We start from the raw sequence: 15,907 nt of genomic DNA on the forward strand, positions 1-15,907 counted from the left end.
GAAAGATTTTTGAGCAGGGCAGGAACAGGTTTTGACAGGGCAAGATGTGAGTAATTGAAAGCTCCTCTGGAGATTGATGTTAGGGGTGGGGGTAAGCCGGGGAAAGGGTCCAGGCTATTGGGTGGGGATGGGGTAGCTCAGTGGCTACTGAAGAGACAAGACTTGGTGATTTTTGGCTGAAAGACTGACCAGAAAAAAAACAGGTTTCTTGGAAGGGTGGAGGTGCCCTTGGAGAAGTAAGGACCCTCTCCTGGCCTATACCGTCCACCAGCAACCATCACCCTCCCTCCCCCCTCCCTCAGTTCAGCACCCCTCCCGACGTGGTACAGCTCTGGGCAGAGGAACAGACACACAGCCACCCCAAACACTTGTTCTCTCCTCAGTTTAATGGTGGTTAGTGGGATTGCCAAACCCCCTCCCCGTTACCCTCCCTGCCCCGTACAAAATGTGTGTGTGTGTGTGTGTGTGTGTGTGTGTGTGTTTAAACAAGAAAAAGGGGGCAAAAGCCAGGAATGGGGGGAGGGGGGCGCAATCTGATATTTTCATAGATTTTTGATTTTTTTTAATATATTATATATAAAACCATAGAGAGCAACGCACCCTCCCCCCAAACTCCTTTCCCCCTCCCCGGGGGGCCTGGAGGAGAGATGGGGAAGGCCCCCCAAGGAGTGGGTGGACAGAGAGACAAATATGGAAGGGACAGATGTGGGGGAAGGGAGGTGGAGGGAAGGAGAGCCCAGGAGCCTGGGGAAGGAGGGATTGGAGAAAAGTTGGGGCTGTCTCCCTTATCGCCCCCATCAAAGTTATGACACAAAGACACAGAATCCCTGTTTCCACGCCCTCCCCCCACCCTTACCCCCACCGTGCAAACATGGCTTTGCAAAGAGGTGCCCAGAGCTCTGTGGAACTCCTCCAATGGCTGGCATGGGGTCTGGGACCCCCAAAGATATCTCTGTTCCCCTTCCCTGCCCACCCCACCCTTCCCAGAATCTGACCCCTCCCCACAAGACCTGGTTCTGCAGCCTAGGGGCCTTGGCCTTCCCCCAGTTATCTTCCCCCAACCCAATCCCTACCGCCCTCCCTGGACTTGAGGGTCTGGACCTTTGGCCCTTGCCCCCCTGGGGGACCCAGACCTCTGGGCCCTTGCTTCTGGCCCTTGCAGAGACCCAGGCATCCGACACCCCCATCCCTGCCCAAGCGTCTGAGGTGTTAGTGGTGGGGGGAGAAGCCCACCATCCCAGACTCTGGTAAATGTCTTTGCAGCTGGCAGTGGGGTGGACCCCAGCCCAGGCCCATGCCTGGGGTGGAGGTGGGGTCAGATAAAGAATTCTTCTTTCCTCTTGTGTCCATCGCTGCCATTGAGAAAGGCTTCTCTTGCTTCTCCCTGCTCATCCAGGCCACTGGCCTCATGGGTCAGATAGGAGCCTGAGGGGTGACAGACCCCCGGGCAGAGGCAACAGATATGTGTGGACCCAAGAGGCCGACAAGACATACCAGACGAAGGAAGAGAGAGAGACGGAACATACAGGGAGAGGGAATCAAGTCCAGGGAATAGCAAAACAGGGGCAGAGGAAGAGGTAAAAGCAGAATTAGAAAGACTCCAAAAGTTCACGGAAAGATCAACCCTTATCCGTTCTCTTGATAGTATCCCCTTGCTCTGCTCCCAACGAACTCAGCAATTAGGAATTCAAACGCATGGTCTTAATTCAGCTTCAACCCTTCACCTCTTTTAGGGTCCTGGACCAAAAGACCCGCCCCTTTTTGGGATCTGGGCCTCAGGTTTCAAATCCTGGATCTAGGCTCCTCCCCCTCCCGGCTCTACGCCCGCCCTCTTTCGAATCGGTTTTAGGCCCCACCCCTTTCCGAACGCCACAACCAACCACACCCCTCGCTGAATTTGAGACCCCGCCCCCACTCACCCTTCTGCCGTACTGAGCACCAGACCATGCCCACCAGCACACAGATGATCAGAAACACCAGTAGCGCCAGGATGCCGCCCACAATGGCGTACGGCACCGACGTCTGAGCCTCTACCACCGCACCAGGGTCTGCCAAAGGGACAGGGGGCAGGCCCAGGTCAGCAGAGGACGGTCCCAGCCCGGGCCAATCGCTGCCAATCTCTTAAACCATTCTGCACGCCACGTCCAACCGCGCCCCCTTATGTGCCACGCCCCTCAAATCACTGCCACATGGTGGCCCCTTCCCCTGGTGCCATCCTTAATGCTCCGCTTCCTCAAGGAATGCGTGTAGGTTTGTACAATGCCCGACCCAGCCCCCGAGTCATTTCACTAATGTCTACCTGTCTCCTCCCCCCCGCCCCACCCCACCCCACCCCCCAGAGAACAGAAAGAACACATCCCTTTTCTTTTGACTTCAGGTCCAAGTCCCTCCCCATCTTGTCTGAAACGCTCCAGGTATTTAAAATGCTGAGCTAGGGCCCAACCACTCCAAAATTCCTGCCCCACCGTCACAGGAGCTAAACACATAACACTGAGTTTGTGCTAGGGGCCTCCAACCGCTTTATATATTTAGCTCATATAGTCTTCACAACAACCCTATGAGGTAGGTGCTGTTGTTTATTTCCACTTTACCGATGAGGAAACTAAGGCACGAAGTTACCCGCAACAGGACGCTGCAGAACTGAATCTGAACCCAGACGATCAGTCTGGCCCCAGAACTATAAGAACTCTGTGGGCTTTTGACCCCCTGGAATCATTCTTTGTACAGGCCGGGGCCTCAAACACCATCCAATCCAGCCCGCTCGTTCCCAAGGCCCAGTCCCACACAGGACAGTGCGGAGATCCCAGGAGGCCCCGCCCCTACCCTGAGCCCTGCCCCCAGGCCTGCCGCCGCGCGTCCTCACCGTAGACCACGAGCACATAGAGCGCCCTCGCGTGGCCGTGCTTGTTCGACGCCTCGCAGGTGTAGGTGCCATTATCCGCGGATACCAGGCCGGGCAGCGTAAGCGTCTCCCCGACTGCCTCGGCCCGCTCTGGCAAAGACTCGTTACCGCGGTTCCAGCGGATCTGGTTTGGCCTGGGCGGGGGTATATAATGAGAGTTAGGGACGCAGGTGCCAGCACCCGATTCTGACGTCTCAGGAATCTAGACATGCCGCATCTCCAAATAAGAGGGTCCTTATTAGCCCTTTCCTTCCTAGAAAACCAACAGTCCTGGACCCAGCTTCCACCCATCACCAGGGTCTCAGGAATCCCAGCCTTTCCCCCAGCCCCTTCCACCCTGAGAATCCAGGAGTCCGGGACCCCACGGCCTCCTTCCTCACGATCTAGCTCCAGGACTTTCTCAGGACTCAGAAGTCTGGGCCGCAGCCCCCTCTGTTAGCCCAGTCCCCTCTTTCCTGAGACACAGGTGTCCAGGTCCCCAGCCCTATTCTCCTCAGGGCCCTGGAGTCTCGGGCCCCAGAGCTCACCTGGGGTTCCCCGTCACAGCACATGTCAGCACCAGCGTGTCTCCCTCCCTCACCACAGCTTGGGAGGCATGGATCCGGGCCGTGGGGGAGTCTGTGGGCAGAAGTGAGATGGGAGAGTGGTTGTCCGGGTCATCATGCAGACTAGGAACTCCCCCGGGGACAGGCGGCGGGGGTTGGTACACTCCCTCCCCCGGGTGCTGGCCCGCCAGGCACTTACACTGCACATCCAGCACGTACTGCGTCTGTTTGCTGTGTCCAGAGGGCAGCGCCTGGTTCTGCGCCTCGCAGATGACGATACCTCCGTCGTCCTTGCGGTCCACACGAAACCGCACTGTGCTCGCCACGCTCCAGACCTTGCCATTTTCCTGGCTGCTGCTCACTCCTGCCAAGACCCGCCCAAACACTGTCTGGTCGGGGTTATGGCTCCGCCCACCGAAGGAGCACCCCACCCCCAAGCCAATCCCGAAGCAGGCTATTTGCCAAGCTCCGCCCCTTATCCACAGCCCTCGCCTCTACTTCTCCAAACCACGCCCTTCCTCGAAAGAGGCCCACCACCCCACGTGGCTCTTCCCAAAGCTCACCCCTCTTTCACCCCACGCCCTCTCACCTATCAGTTCATTCAATAGCTATATATTGAGTGACTAGTGTCTGCCAAACCTGTGCACTCTTCTTCAGGCCCCGCCCACATATAAACCAACCCTTCCCAAGCCATGCCTCCTGGAACCCCGCCTCCTCTTAAGTCCCGCCCTTCGCTGGCACCTCCCCCGCCCACCCCCATCCCTGACCCCAGGTAGTACCTTTCAGCTCCTTTCGGTCCCGGTACCAGCGCAGGACGGCGGCCGGGCGGGACCGTGGAACGAGGCAGCTGAGCTCCACCTCGCCGCCCTCCACCGCCTGTTCCCGGACCTCCACTACAGGATTCTCCGGGGCCACTGCCGCAGGGAGAAGGGGGCAAGGAGGAGGTCAAGGGAGGCACCAAGGTGGGCTCAAAGTAACCAGGCTGCGGGATTCCAGGGACCAAAGGGAACAAGGGTCCCAGGTGGCAGGGGTCAAACACAGAGGCCAGAGGTCACGAAGGCCGGCCTTATTTACTGGGACCAGATGTCCAGGAGGTTAAAAACAGCCAGCGTCAGGTCTCAGGATAAGGGATAAGCAGAGGAGAAAAGAGAAGGGATGGGTCTGAGGAGGGGGAGGCCGTTACCCAGTACAGTGAGCGTGGCAATCTGGTGGTGGGTATCCTCCGTGTAGAGCTGGCAGAAGTAGCCCCCCTCGTCCTCCAGGCGCGCATCTGAGAGCCGGATCCGTACCCGGCGTGGGGAGAACTCCTCCAGCTGGAAACGCTCATCCTTCAGGGCTAGAGAGTGAACGACAAGAGTGAACTTGGGGAATCCTGACCTCAGAAGTCCCACCCTTTCTCCAGGAGCTTAGAGTTCAGCCCTCTGCCTCTTTTCTCCAACCATACGCATGCGTCTAAGGTGCCCACCTAGTTACTCCCTTGGGTACCCAGAACCTTTCATGCCCTCCCACCCACAGGACCAGGAGTCCAGGCCCCCAGCCCCCTCCTCCCTCAGACCCTGGAGTCCAGAGTCTCAGCTCTGTCCTCCGTCAGGCCCCAGCCCTCTCCTCCTTCAAGACTCAGGATTCCAGACCCCAGCACTCACCACGGGTACCATTGAAGAAGAGGGTCTGCCGGGCGGGGTTCTGAATGACAACTATAGATCCATCATACTGGTGCAGACGGCAGGTTATCTCAGCCACCCCACCCTCAGCCACTGTCACATTCTCTGTCTGTACTTCCTGTCCTGCCCCTGGACCAGCAGACAGAGAGACAGGATAGGAGACTCACTGAGGGGTGCAATTCAGTCTTTGCTCTCTCCCTCTGTTCCTCGCCCATCCAAACCTCCAATCCCTCTCCTTTCCCTTTCATTCAGTTCATTACACCCAACACTTCCTGCAGGCTGGAGTCCGGGAGATAGAGAAAACCTGCCCCCTGCTCTAGAGGAGGTGCAGTCAAGATCCAGTGGAATATGCTCTAATGGGGGTAGCACAGGGCACGCTGGGAGCCCAGAGGAAGTGGAGACTAAGACCACCCCAGGGAGAGGGGTGATCAGGGAAGGCTCTACAAGAAAGCTCCATTGGATCCACATTTTAAAGAGTGCACAGGAGTTCACCAGGTACGGGAAACTGCTATGTGTTCACCAAACCCCGTCTTTCACACCTGAGCACATGTTGTAACTTGTCTGTAGAGATGGCCACGATATTCTTCCCATCCCTGTATGTGCCCTTTGTGAGCTGACTCTGCTGCTCTTCCCATTAACGAAGCACTCTGACCCTGCGAATCTGGGGAGGCCCTGTGACTTGCTTTGAAGTCAATATCACTTTGCTAGAAGTGATATTGTATGAGTTCTGGAGCCTAGGTCTCAAGAGACCTTGCAGCTTCCGTGCATGCCCTCTTGCTGCCCTGACACTGTCAGATGAACATGCCCGAACCAGCTTCCTTGAGGATGAGAGACCACACGGCGAGAGAAGCCCAGCCAGAAGCCAGCACCAACTGCCAGCTATGTGAGTGAGGCCATCCCAGACCACCCAGCCCCAGTGGCACCACCAGGTGACTGTAGCCACATGAGTGACTCCAGGTGAGACCAAGAGAAGAAATACCCAACTGATACAGTCCAAATTGCTGACCCCCAGAGTCATGAGCAAAAAACATAATTGTTGTTTAAAGACACTATGTTTTGGAGGGTCTCTTAACACCGCTAAAGTTAACTGGTACCACACACTATTAGGCTACATTTCCTAGGATCCCCTGTGCTTAGGTGGGGCCATGTGACTGATTTCTGGCCAATGGGCTGTAGGCAGAAGAGAGAAACCCCTCTTCCAGCCTGGCTCATCTCACTTGCAGTCCTTCATACTGGCTGAATGGAGAGGACTCCCAAAAACCCAGAGGAGGACAGGATCACAAGCTGGAAGGAGCCCAGGGCCCTGACTTCCTGCCCCCTGTGACCTGCCTGCACAGGACTGTAGCATGAGTGAGAAATACACTTTTCTGTTAAGCCATTGAGATTTCAGGGCTGTTGTTATAGCAGCTAACTTACCCTGATTAATCCAACAGAGGGACAAGGTAGGGGGTTAGTAAGGGGGTGTTTCCGGCCAAGGAAACAGCATGAAGCTCAAAGGTGAGATTAATTATCAGCATCATCATTGTCACTGTCAACTTCAAAACAACAATAACCATAACAGCTTCTGTTTATTAGGCACCTCCTGTTCCAGGCTTTGTGCTAGGGGCATTACCTATATGATTTCCATTTAATCATCACAATACCTGAACAAGGGAGGCATTATTATCAGTCCCCAGTTTGTTTTTTTTTCCCAGTTCCCATTTTATAGATGAGAAAATTGGTCCAGAGAGAGAAAATGACTTGGCCAAGGTCACAGCCTGAGAGTGGCAGAGGCAGGGTCTGCCTCCAGATCTTTCTGATTCCATAACCTGCATCCACATCCATTCCTGGTTCTCTGGGTGAAGAGTGTCCAGCATTGGTGAGGGGTTGTGGGATGTGCTTATGAAGGGCCTCAAATGCCAGGCTAGGAGATTAGCTTTTATCCTGAAGGCCAGTGGAGAAACTGAAGCAGGAAAGAGCCATGATCAGATCTGGTTATTTACCTTTAAATGTTGGACAACTATCGCTTCATGTCTCTTACATACTGTCTCATTCATTCATTTGAGCAGCGGGGAGGCTTTCAGGGGCTGGGTGCCCAGAGATGAGTCACATGAGGTCCCTGTCCTGGAAGGCCTTCAATTATTTATGGGGAGGTAGACACAGATCACTGTAAAATCCCATCAGAAGTGTTATGGTCCCTGTAAGAGGGATAGGTAACCTGATTTTGGGGGAGGAGGGGCGGAAAAGATTAATTCTGGGGAGAGGAGGCAGAGACAGCTAGCTTCCTACCCAGCATGCATTCTTCCCTTTCTCTTTAGAAAAAGAACCCTGGTTGTATTTTACAGTTGCCCTATATCCAGCAGAAAGAGAAATTTCCCAGACTCCTTTGCAGCTAAGTGAGGCCATGTGATAAAATTTTGTCTGACTGAATATCAGGAAAAGTGTCACGTGATAATTTTGAGAGGACTTTCTAAAGAAAGGGGATAAGTCCTTTTTCCACCAGGTCACCTTTATGGAATTAGGATGTGATGGAATTCTGGAACCAAGAGCTGGAAGGTGCCTGGGTCTCTGGTGATGATGTGGAACTGCCATAAAAGGCCTGGATGCCTACTTCTGGCTTCTTTTGTCTTTGAATATAATGCTTTGTGAATTTAAGCCACTATTAGGGGTTTATCTAGTCCTTCCCGGAATATCAATTTTAACATGTCCAATCCTTGCCCCAAATATTTTCCTTCCCATGTTTTCTCAGCCTCGGTAAATGTCACAACCTGGTTGCTCAGACCAAAATACCCAGAAATCATCCAAGTTTTCACCCTTTCCCTCACCTCTAACATCAGCAAGATCTATCGATTCTATTTCCAAAATATATCCCAAACCTGTTCACCTTTGGCTACCTCACCCACCATCATCGAGTCCAAGGACACCATCTCTTACCTGGTCCTTCAAGAACTATTCATGAGTCTCCCCTCTTCCCCACCTGCCTCCCCCCAGGCCAGTCTCAACACAGCCAGAGTGTTTACAACACTCTGAAGGCTGTCCATTACACTTCGAATAAAATCTAGACCCCTTCCCTGCGTCTTCAAGGTGCTTGATGGTGGCCCTTCTCTGACCACAGTTCCAACCACCCTCCTGCTACTCACTTCACTCTGGGCTCACTGGCCTTGAGGTCCCTCAAACATGCTGAGCTTGTTCCCACCTCAGGGCCTTTGCAGTGGCTCTTCCATCTGCCAGGAATGTTCTTCCCCCTTGATCATCCCAGGATTGCCTCCTGTTCTCATTCAGGTCTCTGTGCCTCAGATCAGAGAGGCCTTTGCTCACTCCCTGTGCCTTCCCCTCCAGAACACTTCCTGTTTCGTCACCACTGTTTTATTTCCTCTATGGAAATTTCACTGAAATTATTTTATTAATTTGCATACTTGTTTGTTGTCTGTTTGTCCCTCGTCACTCGAATATACACCCCATGAAGGCAGGGGTGTAATCCCTTGGGTTTACTGCTGCACCCTAGTGCCTGGAAGTGTGCCTGGGGAGGCACATGCATGGGGACGTCTCTGGGGAGACTGATGCATGAATCGCACGTGTCAGGCAGGATCTCATTTCATCTTCACAACAACTTTGTGACATCACATTATTCTCATCTTAAACACCTGGGTGGATCCCAGCTGGACCACTTGCCATCTGTGTGACCTGGGACAACTGGCTTAACCTTTCTGAGCCTCAGATGCCCTGTCTGTAAAGTGGGGATGATGCCAGTGCCTGATTCACAAGGATTAGCCCAGGACCTGAGGCTCAGGGAGCCCTCTGTGCAAAGCTGCTGTTATTATAATCTCCGGAAACATGCCCATCCACCTGAAAAGTGGCCTGCTTGCACATTCTGGCACTTTAAAAAAAAACATCTTGAAGCCTATCCGTGGATCCTGGACCTCAGGACTAGCCCAATGCTAGCCCCCCATTTTATAGATGTGGAAAACGAGGCTCAGGGGTCCCAGGCAAGTCAGTGGCAGAAACTCAACATCTCTTGGGAGCCCTCAGGACCTCTGGGTCTGCCCCCCCCCAAATGTGTCCCCTGCTCTCTGCTTGAGGGTGCACATGGGGTGAGGGTGGGGGGCTTTTGTCTTATTCCCTCCCCCTCCTGAGGAGTCAGTAACCAACAGTGTCTGTGCCTGGAATATTAATGTCCTAGGAGCTTTTGTTTCGGGGTTGGGGGGTGGTGAGGCAGGACTTTCTGGTCAGAGAGGGGCTGAGCTTGGGGACTGGGGCACTGGCCCTTTAAACTGTGTTGACAGCCTGGAGTCGTCATGGGGATGGTGCCTGGAAAAAGGGACTAGGGAGGGTTTGGGGAAGAGTGGCTGAACAGGTGATATGTAGAGACCCAGAATCCAGCACCCTTCTCCTTTAGACCTGGAAATCCAGCCCCCCCAGCTGCCTCCTCTACCAGGATCCAGGAGTCCTGGTTCCTAGTGCCCTCCTCCATCAGGATCAGGAATCGGGGTCCTCTGCATCTTCTTCCCTCAAATCCAGAAGTCCCAAGCCCTCAGCCTTCTCCCTCCTCAAATCCAGGATTCTGGGCCTCCAACCCCCTCCTCCTTCAGGACCCAGGAGTCAGGGGTCCAGACTACACAGCTGGTGGATGTTTCCACGGAGACTAAGCCGAGTGGGGGGAGTACTTCCTGGGTCCTGAGTCAGCGAATACCCAAGGGAGTCTCAAGGTCACAGTTCCGGGAAGGTCACAGCCACCGCCTCCATATCCTCTCCCCAGGGGGCTCGTGGCATCATGCCTCCTTCCCCCACATCCTCCCCTAGGGAGGTGGTACATCCCTGCGTCCTGACCGACCCCCCCCTCAGCCCCCCATCAATGGCGGAGTCCGAACATCCTCACACAAAGCATCAATTCTTCCCCAACTCAGCCTTGTGAAGGCGCCTGTATTCGCAGGACCTAGGCATCAGGGTCCCAGCCCCGCCTCCCTCAGAAACCTGGACTGAGACCCCCAGCCCCTTCCTCTCTCAGGACTCAAGAGTCTGTACCCACCCCACCCTCCATCAAGAGCTAGGAGTCTGGGACCCCAGCCCCCTTCTCCCTCTGGACCCAGGAGTTCAAGCTCCCTTCCTCCCTCAGATCCAGGAGTCTAAGACCCCAGCCCCTCCTCTCTCAGACCCAGCATCCAGGCCCCTCAGCCCCTCCCCCCTCAGACCCAGAGTCCAGACCCCCGGTCCCTCCCCCCTCAGACCCAGGATCCAGGCCCCCGGCCCCTCCCCCCTCAGACCCAGAGTCCAGACCCCCGGTCCCTCCCCCCTCAGACCCAGAGTCGAGGCTCCCGGCCCCTCCTCCCTCAGACCCAGGATCCAGACCCCCGGCCCCTCCCCCCTCAGACCCAGGATCCAGGCCCCCGGCCCCTCCCCCCTCAGACCCAGAGTCCAGGCCCCCGGCCCCTCCTCCCTCAGACCCAGAGTCCAGGCCCCCAGCCCCCTCCTGGGAACTTCTGACTCCAGCTCCACAGTCCTCAACCCCCAGAACCACGGCCCAGCTCCGCAGCCCGCTCGTCCTCCTCCTGTCTGCGAAGCAAGCATCAGGTGGGGGCGTAGGGGTGAGTCAGCAGCTCACACACAAAGTTCCCCCTGTGGTCCCCACGTTCCTGGGATACTTAGAGCTCCCTGGATTCCGGGCCTCAAGCCCAGCCAGGGGGTAGGGGAGTCCTCCGGAGGTTCCCCCTGGGTTTGGGGTCAGGGGAAGAATTCCTGGTCCAGGAAGGGGGTGAGCCCGCACTGAGCACCCACTGTCCTCTCCTCCGCCCCCAGCGCCCTCTATTTGCCCCCTTCCAGAAGAGCCCGGGCTCTGCAGCCGCCCTCTTGCCCCACTGGGTGCCGGCTGAGGAGCCTTGGTGCCCGGTTCCCAGAGGACCTATGGGCCCGGGGTCTGCACAGGCAGGAACCAGTGGGTGCTCGTGTCCTAGTGCCACAGGCCAATGGGTGCTGGCGAGTCCAACGGTCTCCCGGCACCCCCCCCTCACCCCACCCAGAGAGAGAAAGCTGCCTTTGTGTTCCCCAAGACGGGGACAGGCCAGGCTCACACGACATTAACCCACCCCAGGCCCCAGCCCTGCTGCGTCTAAGGTCTTGGAATCCATCGTGGAACCTGACCCCCGCTCTGGGGACTCAGGCATTCGGCTCATGGGTGGGTGAGGACCAGTGACAGAACTCTGCTTTCAGCGTGGCTGGGCAGAACTTTAGGAGGGAGGGAGGAGTGAGTCACTTGGGAGGGAAACATTATTCGGGATCAACAAACTCTCCCTCCACAAAGCCCCCCAACTCTTCATAGCTTCTTTATCTTTTCTTTGGATCTGGAGATCTGTTTCCTCTGCTCCTTTCTGTTCCATCCAATTCCTGGCCTGTGGGTCTCTGTTTCTGCCTGTGGGCATCTCTGGGCAGGCAACCCATCTCTCTCTCACTTCCTCTCGCCCGCCCACCCTGGACCCCTTCTTTCTCTTGGCATAAATCTCATCAGCCTCTGCTGGTATTCTTGGTAGATGAGGGAGCCAGGAAAAAGAGAATACAGTTTTGAAAGGGTGTAAATGAACCCCATCTTCCATCCCCACTCCTGCTGGCTGGGCAAGGTGAGAGGGGAAGGGGAGTGACTAAGAGGGAAACATGGGGACCATGGACAACTCCTAAAATCTGGTGGCCAAAGCCATTCAGAGATATCCAGAGAAAAGGAAAGCATGAAGGGTCCTCTGAGATCAGGTACTCCAGCTGCCTACTCCATGCATTACAGAAGGGGAAGTGAGGCTCAGAGCCGGAAAGGGCAGGGGCTGACCCAGAATTACACCAGAGAGGCCTGGTTCCAGGGTGCTTCCCATGACACCTAGCTCTCTCCCAACTTGTAAAGTCCCACACCATTTTATTTAGAGAAAGTTTATAGAAGGGATTAGTGTTCCAGGAAGCAGTGACTTTAAAACCAAACAAGGGACAAGCCTGTAGAGCTACCTCCCAGAAGTGCTGGAGAAAGGATTCTCGAACTGGGAAGGTGGTCATCTTAGGCTATATTCTGATTCTGAGAATCCTAATTCCCACGATTCTAAGCCGTCAAGATTCTAGATGTCAGAGGTGTCAAGATTCAGGATCTCCAAGAGGTCAAGGTTTCAGAATTGTGAAGATATCAGGAGGCTAGAATGCTAATGCCAGCAAGGATCTAGAACTTTAAAGGTGTCAAGATTCTAAAGACTTTGGGATTCTGGAAGCCTAAAGATGTCAACGGTTCTAAAATAACCTCAGGTTCTTTGTTTACTGGATTCGTTGGTTCTAGGAATCTATGAGCCTGGTTTTTAGTGCCTAACAAAGAAAGAAAGAAAGACAAAATTGGATGGAGATGTAGCTAAGGTACCAAAGTGCTCATCTGGGAAATTGTGGCGTGTCCGCCACAAAGAAAGGAGGTAATGGTGAAAGTTTTGAAGCGATGGCAGAAGACTATAAAAGAAAGCAAGGTGGAGGGTGACAGGTCCACTCTGCCCCTCACCTTGCCCCGAGGAGAGGAGAGGGAGGCTCTGCCTCAGACTCGAGTGGGGAAGGTGTCACTGCACCCAACTTGCCAGAAACCCCTTCAGGGGTCCAAGCTGCAGTTCCTTTCCTTTCAGGTCACCGAGTTCAACATCCCCACTTTACAGAAAGGGAAACTGAGGCCCCGAGAGAGGAGGGTGCTTGCCATTGGCTACCCTGGCAAATGGCAAGAGCCAGGATTTAAACCCAGGCAGGCCCCCGGCCCTGTGCCATCTGGTCACAGCTCCCAGATTTCTGCAGGACATACGGCCCTCCCACTTCTGCTCAGCCACCTCCCAGTCATCCATTCCCCCCAGGAGTGGCTTCCCCCACCGGGGACGGGGGGACCTGTGGCAGGTACCAGGCACACACAGTGTGAGAGTGTGAGTGTGGGGCTGACATTTCCTGACCTTGTCCCGGATCTCAGGGTCACCCTATCTTGGAGGTCTCCAGCTTTTCACTGTGCGTGATAAGGGTATGTGGAGGGCTCCCTGGAGGTCCTGGAGGGGGCTTCTCTGTAGGTCGTGGCCTGGGTGTGTGAACGGGTGGAGAGGGGCAGCGTTTGGGAGGCACTTGCTGAATCCACGTGTGTGTCCACATGCCAAGGTTCCCCATACACATTTTCCCTCCAGGGCCCTTCAGGATGCCCTCCCTGACTCAATTCCTCTTCAGGGGCACAAAGGGATAGAGATATGGAGAAACGAAGGATGGCAATGGGGGAGCCCAGGATGGAGGCTGTAAGGGTAGAAAGGAGAGGCGGAGAGACAGGGAACAGGGAGACAGTGGGACAGAGAGAGGGGAGAGAGCGGGGAATGAGGGAGATAGGTGATAGAGGGGACTAGAGAAACAGGAATGACAGAAAGATAGGGGACAGAGAGACAAGGGAATGGGACAGATGGGGGACAGAGAACCAGAGGTGACAGTGAGACAGGGACAGAGAAGGAGAATGGGGGCAGAGAGGGAGGGCAAAAATACAGGGGGACAGAGAAGGGAGTCGAGAAGAGAATGAGGGGCGGGCAGAGTGACCCAGTAAAAAGGGACAGAGACCAAGGGACAAATGTAGGGGACAAAGACAGGCTAGAGAGCTGGGGGACAGGGAGGCAAGGAGAAAGGGGGACAGAGAGGGACAGTCTTGGAGACTGAGGGACAGAGGACAAGGGTAGGGGGACAAGGAGAGAGACTGAGGGACTCAGAGACAGGCGGACAGAGGGACCCAGAGACCGGACAGAAGGACAGCGGGGCCGGCCCGGAGAAGGCTGGCTTGGGGTTGGACTGGGGGTCTCGGGCCCTTTGTCCCGCCGGGATCGGGGCCTGTGCGGGGTCGGGGGGGGGGCTGCGGCACGGCGGCCGGGGCCCGCGCCCCCTCCCCCGCTCGCGGCTCCCGGCTCGCGGCTCCCGGCCCGCGCTGCGCTTTGTCCCGGGGAGGGGGCCCGGCCCGGCCCCGCGCGCATTGTTCCGCCTCTGCGGCCCCGCGGCCGCCTGGCTGTCACTGCGGCGCGCCCCCCGCCCCGGCCCCCGACCCTACCTGGCCCCGCCGCGGCCGCCCACAGCAGCAGCAGCGGCCACTGGAAGCGCCGGGCCCGGCCCATGGTGCCGCCGCCGCCGCCGCCGCCGCCGCCGCCGCTCGCTCCCGGCCGGCACCTGCACCTCCCGCGCCGCCCGCCCCGCCCCCCGCGCCCCTCGCCCCGCCCCCTGCCCGCCCGGGGGGCGGGGCGCCGAGGCCGGGGCGGGGCCGGCGCGGGGATGGGGCAGGGAGACGCGGGGAGGCCCCAGACAATGGGGGAGAGGGCGCCGCGAGAGGGTTGGGGGAGCCGGACTGAGGGGAGGCGCCCGAGAGCTGGGGGTCCGCGGGCGGAGGCGTGCAGGCGGCGTGTGCGAGCGCGACTCGCGGCCGGAGAGTGCGGGGGCTGGGTGACGGCAGAGGGGGTGGATGATGGAGAAGAGGGGAGCGCGTGCAGGGGGTGTGTGAGGGGGAGTGTGTCACGTGAAAGGTGAGGGTGCTGTTGGAAGGGTGCGCCACGGTGCGGGTGTGTGTGGAGGGGAGAGTGTTGAGTGAGGATGTGTGTGAGGCTGAGTGTCCAGGGAGGGGGAGTTTGGTGGGAAAGGTGAGTGTGAGAGGTGTTCAGTGGGCAGGTGGAGGTGCTCCGTGGACAGATGGGTGGAGGTGAAGGCGGGGGCGTGCACATATTCCAGAGGCGGAGCGTAGGTGAAGGTGTGAGTGTGGAGGGAACGGGAGTGGGCTTTGGGAGAGGTGACTGTGAGAGGTATTCTGTGGACAGGTGAGTGTGAGGGTGAAAGTGTCATGTGCCAGGCTGTGAGCTGAGCCACTTTGAGAGGAAGGCAGCAGCTTGTTGTCTGGGCAGGTCCAGGATCTCCCAGGGCAGGGCTAGGCTGGGCTGGGGTCAGGTCTCACCCTCCCTCCTGTCCTCACCGTGTTTCTGCATCATTCCCCGGAGGGAGAGGCTCCGGTGGACCCCTCCCAGGCCCTAGCGTCTAGCTTCCCCACCCTGCTTCCCTGCTCTTCCAGCCCCAGTCTCTCTTTGTGTCCCTGTCTCTCTATGTGCTCTCCCCGCTTCTCTTCCATTGTTGGTGCTGACTCACCTCTCCAGACTTGAGTCCCTTCTCCCTCCTGGGAGGTGAGTCTCCCTGAGCCCACTTCTGTGGGACCTTGTAGACCTGGTGCAGGATTATCACCCTTAGAACCCAGGAAGAGTGAGAAACCATGGAAGGTAGGAGACCTCAACCTCTCCCACCACCATTTGACAATCAGGGAAACTGGGATATGCCAACTATGAAAATCCTTGCTCTTTATCTCCATCACTACCAAAAAATACTACATCCAGGTCCTGCAATAGACTTCAGCTCCCGGCACCTCTTCTGTCCTCAGTGCTGAGTTCTCAGGACCCAAGCTCCCATCAACCTCTGTATCCCCAGGACCATGGCTCCCATCATCCTTTCTGTCCTTGGGACCCAAGCTCCCATCAACCTCTATGTCCCCAGGACCACAGCACCAAGTGATTCCTTTCCTTTTCAATTCTCAGTTTACCTTTCTGTAAACTGGGGAAAGAGGTGTCGTGCTGGATAGTCTCTAATCTTCCCAGGGCTCACGTTCTCTGTGTTAAGATAAGTGGGAAAGAGGTGTCCAACCTGGATTTGGGATACTGGGTTAGGGGGTAGCTAAGGGTTATCTTTCCTCCCAAGAACCTATAGGTCCCCTGCTCGTGGCTCTAACCAATGTCTCCTGCTCCAGCTGCAGGGCACCCTGTGGGATGTTGGTTTGGTTCTCATCTGTC

The 15,907-nt window shown here is 56.4% G+C and overlaps 1 protein-coding gene across 1 annotated transcript; it reads right to left on the bottom strand.

The window, feature by feature from the left end:
* Positions 1 to 367: 367 nt before the first annotated feature.
* On the bottom strand, positions 368 to 14,273 carry CADM4 (cell adhesion molecule 4). Its single transcript, XM_082369684.1, has 9 exons — positions 14,140 to 14,273; positions 5,091 to 5,237; positions 4,631 to 4,783; positions 4,227 to 4,361; positions 3,647 to 3,811; positions 3,430 to 3,520; positions 2,864 to 3,036; positions 1,920 to 2,048; positions 368 to 1,425 (listed from the first exon to the last, which is right to left on the bottom strand). Exons 1-9 carry the CDS (start codon positions 14,201 to 14,203, stop codon positions 1,316 to 1,318), a joined length of 1,167 nt encoding a protein of 388 aa, XP_082225810.1. The 5' UTR covers positions 14,204 to 14,273; the 3' UTR covers positions 368 to 1,315.
* Positions 14,274 to 15,907: the final 1,634 nt, after the last annotated feature.

The sequence above is a fragment of the Balaenoptera borealis genome (assembly GCF_965194805.1).
Source record: "Balaenoptera borealis genome assembly, chromosome: 19".
In the NCBI taxonomy this organism is placed as follows: domain Eukaryota; kingdom Metazoa; phylum Chordata; class Mammalia; order Artiodactyla; family Balaenopteridae; genus Balaenoptera; species Balaenoptera borealis.